The 15124-nt window shown below is 51.0% G+C and overlaps 1 protein-coding gene across 1 annotated transcript in view; it reads left to right on the top strand.

Moving 5' to 3' along the window:
* Window positions 1–9551, top strand: part of ERCC3 (ERCC excision repair 3, TFIIH core complex helicase subunit) — a 30430-nt gene extending 20879 nt beyond the window's left edge. The window contains exons 11-15 of the mRNA XM_002712415.5: window positions 1486–1582; window positions 2617–2734; window positions 5992–6110; window positions 7576–7728; window positions 9142–9551. Of these exons, the coding sequence (XP_002712461.2) occupies window positions 1486–1582; window positions 2617–2734; window positions 5992–6110; window positions 7576–7728; window positions 9142–9273 (619 nt within the window). The 3' untranslated portion in view covers window positions 9274–9551. The remainder of the gene's footprint in view (window positions 1–1485; window positions 1583–2616; window positions 2735–5991; window positions 6111–7575; window positions 7729–9141) is intronic.
* The last annotated feature ends 5573 nt before the right edge of the window (window positions 9552–15124 follow it).

Below are 15124 nucleotides of genomic sequence, written 5' to 3' on the forward strand. Positions count from 1 at the left end.
TGTTTATCTGATAAACAGAATCACAGAGAGAGGGGAGACAGGGATCTTTTATCCACTGATTGGTTCCACAAATGGCCACAATGGCCTAGGCTGGACCAGTCTGAAGCCAAGAGTCAGGAATTCAATCCAAGTCTCCCATGTGTGGCAGGGACCCAAGTACTTAGGCCATCGTCCTTTGCCTTCTCAAGTGCATTAGCAGGGAGCTGGATGGGAAGCAGAACAGCCGGGACTTGAACTAGCCCTTCTGCAGGGGATGCAGGCTTGCGCTGCACCACAACAGCTTTTTACTTTCTGTCTTTCTCTAGAGCCTGACTACTTTTCCTGAGTTCTTTCTTGATAACTGTTCTTGCCGTGTGAGCACACAGTGTCTTCTAAGAGGCTATGAAAACTTTTGCAGCTTCCTTTTGTGCCCTGTACTGACTCTCCTTCAAGTTTGTTTTGTTTTGTTAACCATCTCATAACGCAGCTTTGGGGAGCAGCAAAAGCAGTGCGTCCTGGACCCTTAACAGGCATTGCCCAGGGCATTGATAGGACTGGATGGACGGGGGTAATGGGGACAGCCATACTTGGGCTGTATCGCCTCAAGCTCTGGAACCTTAGTTCCCCAGATAAAAACTGGGGCCTAAGCACTTGGGCCATCCTTTGCTACTTTCTCAGGTAGTTAACAGGAGATGGATCAGAAGTAAGAGCAGCCAGAACTTGAACCAGTGCTCTGATATAGGATGCTGGCATTGCAAGCAGCAGCTGACCCCACTGTGCCCCAGCACCTGCTCCCTTTTACAGTTCTCAGTAACATTGATGGGATGGGACGGTTGATTTATTTAATGTCATGCCAAGCCTAGAGCTTGGTCCTATATGCCTGGTACCTGTCTTTGTCCACCTCTTTGCTGTTATGCTGGATAGCCACATACAACCCCTAGCATATGCAAGACAGCAGCAGGGGTATGGCCTTCCCAGGTACCGGGGTATGGTGACCTCTAAGTAGGGGAGCTAGGAATTAAAAATGTTTTATGTGCAGTATTGTGGGAGCGCAGCAGGCAAAAGTCTGAGGGTTCTTCTCCCCTTCCTGCCCATTACTTAGGGAACACTGTGTCACTGGGGGGTTAGTTTGTCAGGCCTTTCGCTGGGAGATGGGCGGATGGCAGTGTTCTCTGCTGCTCCCATCAGTCTTGAAGAAATCCAGGAGTTCTGCTTGTTCAGGCACCGTGTCTAAGTTAGGGGTGTTGAAGCAGGGAACAGCGCATTCCAAAGAGAAGACACAGTGAAGGAGGGAATTCCGGAGGGAGTGGTGGGTCTACACCTAGAATCAGAAGGGAAGGGCTGCCAGTGGTGGTCTGCAGCCTGTGGGTTTGTGGGCTCTGATGGGCCAGCATGGCCAGGGGCTTCTGGGAGAGCCTCGCTGAGCACTTTTCCCCTCTGAAGTGCTTTCAGGATAACTGAGGTGTGGTTCAGCGATAGCTGTAACACAGCTTTTTTCTTTCCTAGACCCTATATTTATGGCCCCACATCCCAGGGGGAAAGGATGCAGATTCTCCAGAATTTCAAGCACAATCCCAAAATCAACACCATCTTCATATCCAAGGTCTGTGTTGCACAGCAGGTGGAGATGAGACATTGGGGCTGGGGGTAGACTGATTCCTGGACAGTGGGTTCAGGTTTGTAGAAGCAACTTCCGATGCACATTTGCATCCCCACATGCAGGTGCTGGTGGTTGGGGGTGGGGGGAGGGATCTGCCTGTTTTGTAGTAGAAGCAGCAGGTTTAGGATTTTCATGAGTCTGTAAAGGCTCTTTGCCTAACTCACATTTTTCCCACCTCTTTTGGAGATTTAGGAATTTTAAGTTGCATTTCCTTTCCAAAAAGACAGAAGTTAACAAAAATAGACATTTGAATGAGGTTCTCTGTGACTCTAGTGGCATCCATCCTGTCCCCTGGAGTGCCCAGGAGGTAGGTGGCCAGCGTCAGCACAGACTCATGCAGACCCAGCTCTGGACAGCTTTGCTCTGCCTTCAGAGCTGTGGGCCTGACACTTTAGAACAGTTGCTCAGATTCAGACCGGCTTAGAAGCCAGGAAACTGAGACTCCACTGTGCAGTTGAGCACTAGACCTCCCTGTCTACGGCTGGAACCTTGAGATTGGAGCCAGCCCCCCAGTCAGGGTCTCTGGGGCACTGGCCTCTCCCAAGTTCTACATTGTTCCTCACATGCTGCTGCTGCTGTTGCCCTCCAGGTAAGAGGACGGGCTGGTTTTGTGCAAACCTGTTACTGTATCCAAAAACATACTGTTCCATGTGCATCCCTGCTGATCAGGCCCCTCCCTCGCAGCAGGGCACAAGGTGCTGAGACAGGAGGTGACTGTGGTTCAGTGGTGCCAGTGATGCTTTCTGGTGGCTTTTAGGAGAACTCAGGTTAGGGCCTAGAGGCCCAGAGAGACCTTTCTGGGGTCCCATGCCGCCCCCTGCCTGCATCAGAAAGCCCCTGTCCTGGAGCGGAGAAAGATTGTTTTTTTTTAACATTATCTGCAGGCTTTCCTTCAGTTCTGGGCCAGTGGATCTTGTTTCTCATTCTGTGTCCTGTGTCAGCACCTTCCCAGACTCACTGCTGCCTCGTTTCTCTAGGTAGGTGACACATCGTTTGACCTACCAGAAGCAAATGTCCTCATTCAGATCTCATCCCATGGTGGCTCCAGGCGGCAGGAGGCACAGAGGCTAGGGCGGGTGCTCCGAGCTAAAAAAGGTAAGAAGTGGTTTTGGGGGAGGCCATGGCTGCTGATCTGCTCGGGTCTTGCATGTACGGGACCCCAAAGCACGGACCGGGACCCCCACAGCATGCATTGGGCATGCATATGTGGGTGTCTTCCCATGACCAAGGCCTGTAATTCCCAGGGCGGTGGTCTGAGCTGAGTGGTGCTGTTGCTAGGGAAGAGGCTGCCAGGGATGGGGCAGAGCTTGATGGTATAGACACAGAAGGGCCACCCTTGGAAATGGGTGGCTGGAAGCTGCCCTGGGTTTGGAGTCAACAGGAAGGGAGGGTGTGGCAGGAGCAGCCTGGGCAGCCACAGGATGGCACAGCACTCTTTACCTGTGAAGAGCCTGGGTGGAGCTGGCAAGCAACCAAGTACAGTGGCACTGTTGCAAAGGTTTTGACTGGGGAGGGGCAGGCTTCCTGCACTCAGTAACTATAGTAACAGTGCCCAGACTGCCGTGGGGAGGCGCTTCAGAGACTGACTGCTGCCAGGAGATGGCCCCATCTCTCCTGCTGGGACCAAAGAGCCAGGCTTATCTGAAGAGGCATCTGGACTATTGGGATGTTTGAAAACAGGAAGGTTAGTGGGTATATCTTGAATCTGTACCTTACTCAGATGTTTCTAGGAGACAGCTCCAGGATTATACCTGAAATGGAAACAGGGCTAAAAGTGGAAATAGCATGGATTTGGGTACCAGATCTGCTTTGTGACCTTGGGCAAGTCATTTCCTCTGAGCCTTGGTTTTTCACATCAGAGTAGGGGTAACCATCTTACCTTGCAGGATTGATGGGAGGGTGAGCTTACATAGCATGGGCTACAGCTGGCTGCCCAGTGCACAGTTGTTTATAAACTGTCAGGATGTCACTGCTGACAGGTGTGCAGCCAATTCATTGCTTGCTCCTTAATCTTCTTAAAACAGAAGCAAATCTGATTTGAAAGCTCCTTTGAATTTGATTAGAATTACATTTTCTTACTCCAAGTATCCTTTTTTTTTCCTAAAGATTTATTTATTTGAGAGGTAGTTGAGTAAAATAGTATAAGAGAGACAGAAAGAGGTCTCCCATGTGCTGGTTCACTTCCCAGTGGCCACAAGGCCAGAGCTGTGCCAATCCGAAGCCAGAAGCCTCTCCCACGTCTCCCAGTGGATGCGGGGGCCCAAGCACCTGGGCCATCTTCCACTGCTTTCCCAAGCCATCAGCAGGAAGCTGGATTGGAAGAGGAGCATCAGGGACGTGAACTGCACACACATGGAATGCCAGCACCACAGGCGGAGGCTTAGCCTACCACGTCAGAGCGCTGGCCCCTCAACACAGTATCTCCTGAGATCAGACATCCGGTCCCTCTATTTGCCACTGTGAGCTGTAGGAAGCAGTTGATACAGCAGCAATGTACGCATGCTCTATCTGATGACATTTGAACCGTGAAAGTAAAAGTGTTCAGATTTTCCTGAAAGACAGGTATATTCTGTCCTAGTTTCTGTGATAAGTGTCCCTGTTACAGAGGCTTTCCTCTCTGAGCTGTTTTTTTCCCCAGCAGTTTTGTTGAGATAAAATTCAGAGATTATACAATTGCTTCATTTTGAGTATACGGTTCAGTGGTTTTCAGTGTATTTTGAAAGTGTAACCATTACCCCAATCTTTAGGATATTTTCCTCACCCCCTGAAAGGAATCCTGCTATTCAGTAGTCATTCCTTGTTTCCCATTCCTCTGCACCCCCAGGCCCAGGGACCTGCCCACCTGTCTTCATGGCTGTCTGGACAGTTTGGAAGTAGAGGCGTACAGATTGGGGCCCCTGTGACTTGCTGCTTTTGCTCAGCGTAATGGACTACCCATATTGTGCCAGTATCTCATTCTTTGTTTTTTGCTTATTTGAGAGAAAGAGCACCCTCCTGTCCACTGGTTCACTCCCCAAATGCCTGCAAAGGCTGGAGCTGGGCCAGGGCTGGAACCAGAAGCTGGGAACACAGTTTCGGTCTCCCACATGTATGGCAGGAACCCAGGTACTTGATTGCTGACTGCTGCCTCTCAGAGTCTGCATCAGCAGGAAATTGAAGGGAGGAGTCAGAGCTGGGCCTGGAACCCAGATAGTCTGGTATGGGACACAGTGTCTTAGCTGGCAGACTAAATGCCTGTCCCCCCCCCCCCCCCCTTTATTTTTTTTTGGACAGGCAGAGTGGACAGTGGGAGAGAGAGACAGAGAGAAAGGTCTTCCTTTGCCGCTGGTTCACCCTCCACTGGCCGCCGCGGCCGGCACGCTATGGCCAGCGCACCGCGCTGATCCGATGGCAGGAGCCAGGTGCCTATCCTGGTCTCCCATGGGGTGCAGGGCCCAAGCACCTGGGCCATCCTCCACTGCACTCCCTGGCCACAGCAGAGAGCTGGCCTGGAAGAGGGGCAACCGGGACAGAATCCAGCGCCCCGACCGGGACTAGAACCCGGTGTGCCGGCGCCGCAAGGCGGAGGATTAGCCTAGTGAGCCGCGGCGCCCGCCTCCCCTATAATTTTTATTGCCACATAATATTCTGTGTGGACATACCACATTTTATCCATTCATCTTGACTTTTAGGCCATTTCTACTCTTTGATTTTAGAATAATGCAAATCTCTGTGGATAGATCTTTAGTTTTCTTGGTCTTGCTTATATGAGTGTGCCTAGGAGAGAAGTTGCCTGGTCATGTGCTGGTAACTGTGTTAACTCAGCGTTTTGGTGAACTGCCAGGCTGTTTTCCAGAGCAACTGCCACATTTTACATTCTCACCAGAAGTAGATGACGGTTCCAGTCTCATGCTTGACCACAGGAATATGTCTTGCTTTTTACCTCTACTGTGGAAGTGGGAGTAGATGACAGGCCACATGTGTTTGCTTGCCTCTCCCTGATGATCTGTGGTGCTGATGTCTTTCCCGTGCCATTGGCCATTTGCACACTGTCACTGGAGAAATGTCTTTACATGCTTTGCCCGCGTTAGAGTTGAGTGAGTGGTCTTGTTGAGTTTTCACAATTCTTGACGTAGTCTAGAACAAGTACAGGCAGGTCCCGTACCGGATGTGTACTTTGCAGGTTGTCTTTTCTCCATCTTCATGGTGTCCTTAGCATGAGAGGCTGCCATTGTGATGGAGTCGTGTGCAGGGTCGAGGTGACCGTGGCTGCCTGCCGAGCTTCCCACGCCAGTGCTGCCCAAGAGCCTCTGTGCTGCGGCCTTCTAGTGGCTCCTGTTGTTTTCCTGACTTCTCTCACCTTCTCCCCACAGGCATGGTCGCAGAGGAGTACAATGCCTTCTTCTACTCGCTGGTGTCCCAGGACACACAGGAAATGGCTTACTCTACCAAACGCCAGAGGTTCTTGGTAGATCAGGGTTATAGCTTCAAGGTTGGTATCTGTGTGGCCTCTGCTGAAACCAGGACCAAGGCCTTTTGGGTACCCCGGCCTGCAGGAGAAGTGGGGACTGTCAGCAGCAGTCTGGGACAGCCCACAGGCAGGTGGTGGGCACTGGGATCAGAGGCCTTGCTGCAGACTCTCTTGGAGTGTGCATGAGTTACTGGGGCAGTGTCAGCTGGCACTGAGTCTGAGCGTCTTGGGGTCACTTTCTCAGGGGGTGCCCCTCCACATGGCTGGAAGAGCTCTCCCTTTAATCAGCTGTTACACCCTGCGACTCCAGGCCTCAGGGCCCTCTTACTGCGAATCAGCCAGTGAGTAGTGGGGAATTTTAAAGCTTTCACCAACTCTCATTGGCTGAGGCATTTGGTTTCCTTCCTGTTAACACATATACTGAGTTTATGGCAGGATTTAGTGTCCCAGAGGCCTTTATTTGTGACATGGATGAAGAGTCCTGGAAAGGAAGGAAAGAGCCTTTGTGGTTCACTGGAGAACTCTCTGGAACACACAAGGTCCCCAGTTCCTGGTCTTGTCAAAAACTACAGGCCAGGCTGCCTTTCCAAATAGAATAGCAGTGGGGCAGGGAGGGGCCCTTCACAGAATCAGCTCCACTCGCTGCATGGAGAGGTAGGCCTGGCAGTAAGTTATTCCCATGGAAATGAAAACCCAGTCTCCACCGTGCTGTGTACTGTTCCCTTGCCCTGTTAGAAAAAATCTAAGCCAGCGCCTCAGCTCACTAGGCTAATCCTCTGCCTTGTGGTCCCGGCACACCGGGTTCTAGTCCCGGTCGGGGCGCCGGATTCTGTCCCGGTTGCCCCTCTTCCAGGCCAGCTCTCTGCTGTGGCCAGGGAGTGCAGTGGAGGATGGCCCAGGTACTTGGGCCCTGCACCCCATGGGAGACCAGGATAAGTACCTGGCTTCTGCCATCAGATCGGCGCAGTGCGCCGGCTGCAGCGCGCCGGCCACAGCGACCATTGGATGGTGAACCAACGGCAGAGGAAGACCTTTCTCTCTGTGTCTCTCTCACTGTCCACTCTTATCAAAAATAAATAAATAAATAAATAAATAAATTAATTAATTAAAAAAAATCTAGTCGATGAATTCCAACATCCTCTCTGTTTTGGGTACTTGCTCCCACTGGCAGCCCTGGGTGCCATGCGCAGCACAGCCATGGGCCCTGTGCAGAGGCACAGCCTGAGCCCTCCAGTCTGCTCCCTTCTTGTGCGAGGGAGGTGGAGGTTTCCAGATCCCCAGGCTCCTGCTACTCTGCTATATGCAGCCATCAGATGCTGTGGGCTGGGGGCTGGCAGCTCCAGCCTCCCTCGTCCCTTCAAGCTCCCTGGGCAGGGCCACTCCCACAGCCGCTGTGTGGAACAGCACGGAAGGGCTGTTGCTGGGAGCCACCTGGCTGGCTGGGCTGACAGCAGAAGGCAGAGTGCTTCTGGTTTGGGCTTTGCAGGTGATCACAAAGCTAGCGGGCATGGAGGAGGAAGAGCTGGCGTTTTCCACTAAAGAGGAGCAGCAGCAGCTGTTACAGAAAGTGCTGGCAGCCACCGATCTGGACGCTGAGGAAGAGGTGGTGGCTGGAGAATTCGGCTCCAAGTCCAGCCAGGTGAGTGGGAACAAGAGGTTCCGGTGTCGGTGCTCCTGAAGGGCAGCCTTTTTCACGGAGTCCTGGGGGTGTGTGTAGGGGCCTCTGGGATTTTTCGGAAACACTTGAAGAACACAGGAAAATAGAGAAGAGAAAAGCAACCCTTGTTAACCATATGGTGCATGTCCCCTTGCCTCCCTATGGCTGCGCACAGCCACCCCCCTAGGGGCTGTGAGTGGCCTCCTTCACATCCCAGTCTGCCAGGAGGGCTTGCCAGTGTCTTGACGTTGGAGCCTGGATGGCAAACAGGACACCTGGGGCTCCTCGGGGTCCTGCCAAGGGAGCAGAGTGGCGTGGGCCTGTGATTGCCATTCTTGGCTTTGGCCTTGGCTGAGGCAGCTCGCCACTGATTTCCTGCTCGGTGAAGGAGCTGAGCCTTCTGGCCTGTGGGATGGGGCTGCGGGTCACCTCATGTGGCAGCTTCAGCAGAGTTCTCTGAAAATGCTCAGCCTGTCGCTTACTCTGCAGACACTGAGCGTCTGCCATGTGCCAAGTGAATACTCTAAGGTGTCCTTAAGGGAGTATCTCAGTTAATTCCTGGGGAGTTCATCAGGCCCTTCCAAGGAGATCAGTGCAGTGGAGTCAGGTGCTTTTGAAATTCTGCTGGTGTTGGTGCCAGAGGGCGAGCCATGGCAGGCGCCGGGTGAGGACGAAGCTGCTGACTAGAACCCCTCAGGACGCCTTCCTGCTCTTAACAGGTCCCCAGGTGGCCTCGCGCAGTCCCTGTCTCAGCTTGGCCCCCCGAGGTGCAGGTGCTGCACACGTCCCCTGTGCCGCCTGCCATTGTGTGATGGGCTCTGGGTCAGCCTCGGACTCAGTAAGGTTTCTGTTCACTCCCACCTGTGAGGGCGGACATGGTCATCCCCGTTTGACAGCTGAGTTCACCGCAGTGCAGACATTCAGTACTGGCCCAGGGTCCCCGAGTAAGAGGTGACCAAGATGCAGACCAGAAAGACTCGGCTTTCCCTGAGTCCAGGCCTTACGGTAGCACCTTCCAGGGGCTTCTCTCCTGTTGATGGCCGTTTCTGAACCTGATTTTTGGAGAGGCAGTGTGACAGTATGGTTATGGAGAGAGGCTGGAGCCCACCTGCCCAGGCTCAAGTGCCATCTCCTTTGGAGCTGGGCATCCGCATTTGTGCCTCAGCGTCCCTTCTGGAATATGAGGACTGCCATGCTTGTGAGGTTAGGTGAGGTCATGCCTGCAGGTACACGGGCAACGCCTAGAACCGAGCTCGGCCGTGGTAGGTGGTCAGTGTTACTGTGAATCACAGAATGCGTTAAACTTAGGCAGCTTTGACTGAGCTGATGGGGACTGTGAATGTCGTACAAGGACCGTCTTTGCCCCGACACTGATGCCACTGCCCCTCCCCACAGGCATCACGCCGCTTCGGCACCATGAGTTCCATGTCCGGGGCCGACGACACGGTATACATGGAGTACCACTCATCCCGGAGCAAGGCCACCACGAAACACGTGCACCCCCTCTTCAAGCGCTTCAGGAAGTGACGCCCTCGCGGCCTAGCTGGCTGAACCCCGACCCCTGGCGCCTGCACTGGGCAGGGATCTTGAGTGCATATCCACGTGCTGTTGTGCAGTGAGCCCAGCTGAGCCAGCCGGGGTCTGCCACCTGCTGTGTGTTCTGCCATGTGCTCATCAGGGTTTAAAAACTAAGCAGACTGTTTAGACAAATGAGGGCGTGGGTCTTTCCTGTATATTAAAATTTGTAATATGTAAGGTATATTTATCTTCATGTTCTCCTAAAGCATAAACGGAACATTTTGCCACTCTTGGCTGTGAGGCCTTTTTATGCCTTGGCTCTGTCGTGGGTTGTGTTCATATGACCACCATCCCGCAGGGTACAGAGGAGTAAGGTGGAGCCCATCCCCTGGGCACTGCTGGAGAGACACAGCCCACGCACTGCTGGGACAAGCCCTAGGGAACCTGGAGAGCGCATCCAGTAGAGGGAAGAGCCCAGGCATTTAGCCATGGTCTCCATCCCTGGGTAGCTCTTCTGGGTTTGGACGTGGCCTTCAATTTCCCTCATAGCCTGGTCTGAGGTTAACACTCAGGATGTATAGGCTCTCCAGTCGCTGCCAGGCATCCTCCCTTGGGAAGCCATTGTGCACATGGCTCCTGCAGGGGCTGCTTCTTGCAGGGACCCATCTCTGATTCCTCCCTTCAAACAGCATAAATGCCACTAGGTGGCTGGATTCCTTTTCTAGTAGCAGTTTCCTGTATGCTCCCCCTTTTATTCTCCCTCCCTGTCTTTCGTCTCTTCCTCCTTCCTTCTCTTCTTCCATTCCTTCCCTCCCAAATGTACACAGTGGCCTTGGACCAAAGCCGGGAACTCAATCCATGTCTCCCTGGTGGGTGGCAGGAACCCACGTACTTGAGTCATCACTGCCGTCCCCAAGAGTTCATTAAAAGGAAGGTAGAGTCAGGAGCTGGACATCGAACCCAGGCTCTCCAACCGTGGTGGTCCTGGCTGAGCTGGCTGAAGCTGGGAGCCTGAGGCCACAGCCAGGTCTCCCGTGTAGGTGATAGGAACCCAATCACTTGAGCCATCACTGCTGCCTTCCAGGTCTGCACTGACAGTATGTTAGCGTAGGGAACCAGAGCTGGGAACTAAATCTAGGTTCCTGTGTGGGCCGCAGGTGGCCTAACTGCTAGGCCAAATGCCCATCTCTCCTTTACACTTAAAAAGGGCTTGGTGCTGGAGCCATCATTGTGACACAATGGGTTAAGCTGCCACCTGCAGTGCCAGCATCCCATATTGTCACTAGTTTGAGTCCCAGCTGCTCTACTTCCTGAACTAACTCCCTGCTAATGTGCCTGGGAAAGCAGCAGAAGATGGCCCAAGTGCTTGAGTCCTGCACCCACATGGGAGACCCAGATGGAGCTCCAGACTCCTGGCTTCAGCCAGGTCCAGCCCTATGGCCATCTGGGGTGTGAACCAGCAGATGGAAAATCTCTCTGTCTCTCCCTCTCTCTCTTTGTGACTTTCAAATAAATAAACAAATCTTTAAGGGGGGGGGGCGCTGTGGTGCAGCGGGTTAACACCCTGGCCTGAAGCGCCGCCATCCCATATTGGCACTGGTTCAAGTCCTGGCTGCTCCTCTTCCCATCCAGCTCTCTGCTGTGGCCTGGGATAGCAGTGGAGGATGGCCAGGTCCTTGGGCCCCCGCACCCGCATGGGAGACCCGGAGGAAGCTCCTAGCTTCAGATCGACGCAGCTCCGGCCGTTGTGGTCATCTGGGGAGTGAGCCAGTGGATGGAGGACCTCTCTCTGTCTCTACCTCTCTCTGTAACTCTATCTTTCAAATAAATAAAATCTTAAAAAAAAAAAAAAAAAAAAAAAAAAAAAACTCCCCTTGGTAACAACGGAATAATAAGAACACAAATACACAGAGATCATTTGCCAAGATTGAATCAGTACAGTAGCCCGTGCAACAGGAACAAGTAGGTTTTAAAGGATTGAAGCCATATAGCCTGTATTCCATGATCACAGTGAAATTAGAGTCCATAAAAGCATCTCAGAACCCTCACATTTGGGAAGCATGATGGCCCTTTTTTGTGCATCAACTTGACCAGGCTAAGGGATGCCCAGATAGCTAGTGAACCACTCCTGGGTGTGTCAGGTGGAAAGTTAGACCCTGAGACCACCCAGTTTGTGGGCTACAGCACATGCTCAATACGATCATTATGATTCAGTTAGCATTGTGGTTAACACCCTTAGGCTTTAGGGACAACAGCCCCAAACCAGGAATAAAGGGGGCCGTACTGTCTCCTGACTGCCTGTTTTGGGAGAGGAACAGACTTTTATAAACCTTAATAAGCCTCACTGTACCGTGTCTACTTCTGTCTCACTGAAGTGTCATTAACCCACTGGAGAAGAGAATCTAAACAAACTGGCCACTATCAGTGCCATCTTGACAGATTAGTGTTTGAATTAGTGGAATAAGTAAGTACCCACCCTCACTACTGTGGGTGGACATCAGCCAGTCCACTGGAGGCCACAGTAGAGCAACAGGGTGGAGGGTGGGCATGTAGCTCACTCTGAATAGGGAGCTTCTTCCAGGTCTCCCACGCAGGTGCAGGGGCTCAAGGACTTGGGCCATCTTCTACTGCTTTCCCAGGCCTTGAGGAGGCTCCTGGCTCCTGGCTTCAGATTGGCGCAGCTCTGACCATTACGGCCATCTGAGTGGATGGAAGACCTGTCTCTCTCTGCCTCTTCCTCTCTAACTCTGCCTTTCAAATAAATAAATCTTAAAAAAAGAAAAGAAAGTCAAGGAGCATCTATATTAATGACAAATATGTGAAACTTGAAATAAAAATACTATTATAATAGTATCACAAATATGAAATACTTGGGGATAATCTGACAAGAGATGTCAATTCTGCATGTATCTGTCTACAAATGTAATCATTTCCTCCCAAAGATTGATTGATTGATTTGAAAGGCAGAGTTAGGAATCTTCCATCCGCTGGTTCACTCCCAATTGGCCCTCAGTGGCCAGAGCTGGGCCGATCCAAAGCCAGGAGCCAGAAGCTTCCAGGTCTCCCATGTGGGTGCAAGGGCCCAGGCACTTGAGCCAACTTCTACTGCTTTCCCAGGCCATAGCAGAGAGCTGGATTGGAAGTGAAGCAGCCAGGACTGGAACCAGCACCCACATGGGATGCTGGCACTGCAGGCGGCAGCTTTACCTGCTATGCCATAGCACTGGCCCCTTAAACCAAATTCTTAACAAGATTTTCAATGAGTATTCCCAAACTAATTCTAAAATAAATGTCAAATAATAAAAGCACTGGCGCCATGGCTCACTTGGCTAATCCTCCACCTGTGGCGCCGGCACCCCAGGTTTCTAGTCCTGGTTGCTTCTCTTCCAGTCCAGCTCTCTGCTGTGGCCCGGGAGGACAGCGGAGGATGGCCCAACTGCTTGGGTCCCTGCACTCGCATGGGAGACCGAGAGGAAATACCCGGCTCCTGGCTTCGGATCGACGCAGTGCTGACCGTAGTGGCCATTTGGGGAGTGAACCAACGGAAGGAAGACCTTTCTCTCTCTCTCTCACTATATAACTGTACCTGTCAAATAAAAAAAATAATAATAAAAGCAAGAATATCAAAGTTAATTTATAAGAATGCAGCAGGCACAGGAACAGAAAAGTACACCAAAGGAATGAATAGAGAATCTACATAAAAGTCATTGAAAACTTCATCTATGATGAAAGTAGCATTATTTGAATGCATATACACAAATATACAAACCCTCCTATGTATTTATTTTAATATTTTCCATAATATCATCATCTGTCTATCATGTCTTCACAGTGGTTATTTGATCCTTCCTTTCATAGTTACAACTTCTTTTTTTTTTAGGTTTTATTATTAGGGACTAAATCCGTTTGCCTTTTTTTTTTTTTTTTTGGACAGGCAGAGTGGACAGTGAGAGAGAGAGACAGAGAGAAAGGTTTTCCTTTTGCCGTTGGTTCACCCTCCAATGGCCACTGCGGCCGGCGCACTGCGGCCGGCGCACCACGCTGATCCGATGGCAGGAGCCAGGTACTTCTCCTGGTCTCCCATGGGGTGCAGGGCCCAAGGACTTGGGCCATCTTCCATTGTACTCCCTGTTCACAGCAGAGAGCTGGCCTGGAAGAGGGGCAACCGGGACAGAATGCAGCGCCCCGACCGGGACTAGAACCCGGTGTGCCGGAGCTGCAAGGCGAAGGGTTAGCCTAGTGAGCCACGGCGCCGGCCAACAACTTCTTTCTCTGACAATGAGAAACTGGCTCCAAAATTACACAATACATCTTCCTACTTGCTCAGTGCTCCAGTGCATATACAGTGATTTCAGAAGTGCCAATCTGTGGCTCGGTAGAAAAGGCCCTGCTAATCAGTGGCCAGTATCGGGATGTTCGGGCTTTGTGACCTGAGATGTGGAGTCCCAGGCCTGGGTTCAAACACGACTTAGGTTCTTTCCTAGGCCCCCTTCAGGTGGTTATATTTATTTGATAAACAACTTGGTTGATAAACAACTATGTTGATAAGAAACTTGGTTCATTTGGGATTTTTTTTTTTTTTTTAATTTTTGACAGGCAGAGTTAGACAGTGAGAGAGAGAGACAGAGAGAAAGGTCTTCCTTTTTCCGTTGGTTCACCCTCCAAGTGGCCACTACGGCCGGCGCATTGCCAGGATCTGAAGCCAGGAGCCAGGTGCTTCTCCTGGTCTCCCATGCGGGTGCAGGGCCCAAGGACTTGGGCCATCCTCCACTGCCTTCCCGGGCCATAGCAGAGAGCTGGATTGGAAGAGAAGCAACGGGGACTAGAACCCAGGGTGCCGGCACTGCAGGCAGAGGCTTAGCCTAGTGAGCCGCAGTGCCGGCCTCATTTGGGATTTTTGTGTTCAGTTTTAGTGTGTATAAAAATTATCCATCCTCTGCAATACTGATTTCCTTCTCTGCATATGTAAAACACTAACATGGCTCCAGATGCTGGACTGTGCCAAAAAGTACTGTCAGAAAAATGTCCTAGGGACTGGTGTTGTGGCACAGTGGGTTAAACCCTGCCTGTAACACCAGCATCCCATATGTGCTGGTTCAGGTCCCAGCTGCTCCACTTCTGATCCAGCTTCCTGCTAATGTGCCTGGGAAGGCAACAGGTGATGGCCCCAATGCTTGGGCTCCTGCACACATGTGGGAGACCTGGATGGAGCTCTTGGCCTCTGGCTTCAGCCTGGCCCAGCCCCAGCTGTTGTGGACATTTAGGGACTGAATCGACAGATGGGAGAATTAGATTTTTATCTATTATTTTTCAATTATTTATATTATTCTACTTTTATTATTATTTCATTTCTCTAGCTTTCAGATATTTTTTCCTCCTGACTTTGGATTTAATTGGCTTCTCTTTTTCTAGTTTCCTAAGGCAGAAACTTAGATTATTGATTTCACTTGATCTTAGCCAAAAGGCCAAGAAGCGATAGATTATTGATTTCAGATTCTCCATCTTTTCTAAAACATACACTCAGTGCTATAAATTTGCCTTCAAACATGGCTTTTGCTGCATCTCACAGCGTTTGAAAACTTAGGGTTTCATTTTTATTTAGTTTGAAATATTTTAAAAAATTATCTTGAGAGTTCCTTGATCCATGACTTACTTAGAAGTCTCTTATTTAATCTCTTAAGTGTTTTGGGAGATGTCTAGCTAATCCTGCTATATAGATTTCTAGTTTGATTCTGTTGCCATGTGACACATACTTTTATGGTTTATAGGCTATTAAATTTGTTAAGGTGTGTTTTATGGCCAAGAATCTGTTCTATGTGGCCTTGAGAAGTGTATAACTCACCCTCTGCTGTTGTTAGGG

The sequence above is a fragment of the Oryctolagus cuniculus genome, chromosome 3, assembly GCF_964237555.1.
Source record: "Oryctolagus cuniculus chromosome 3, mOryCun1.1, whole genome shotgun sequence".
In the NCBI taxonomy this organism is placed as follows: Eukaryota; Metazoa; Chordata; class Mammalia; order Lagomorpha; family Leporidae; genus Oryctolagus; species Oryctolagus cuniculus.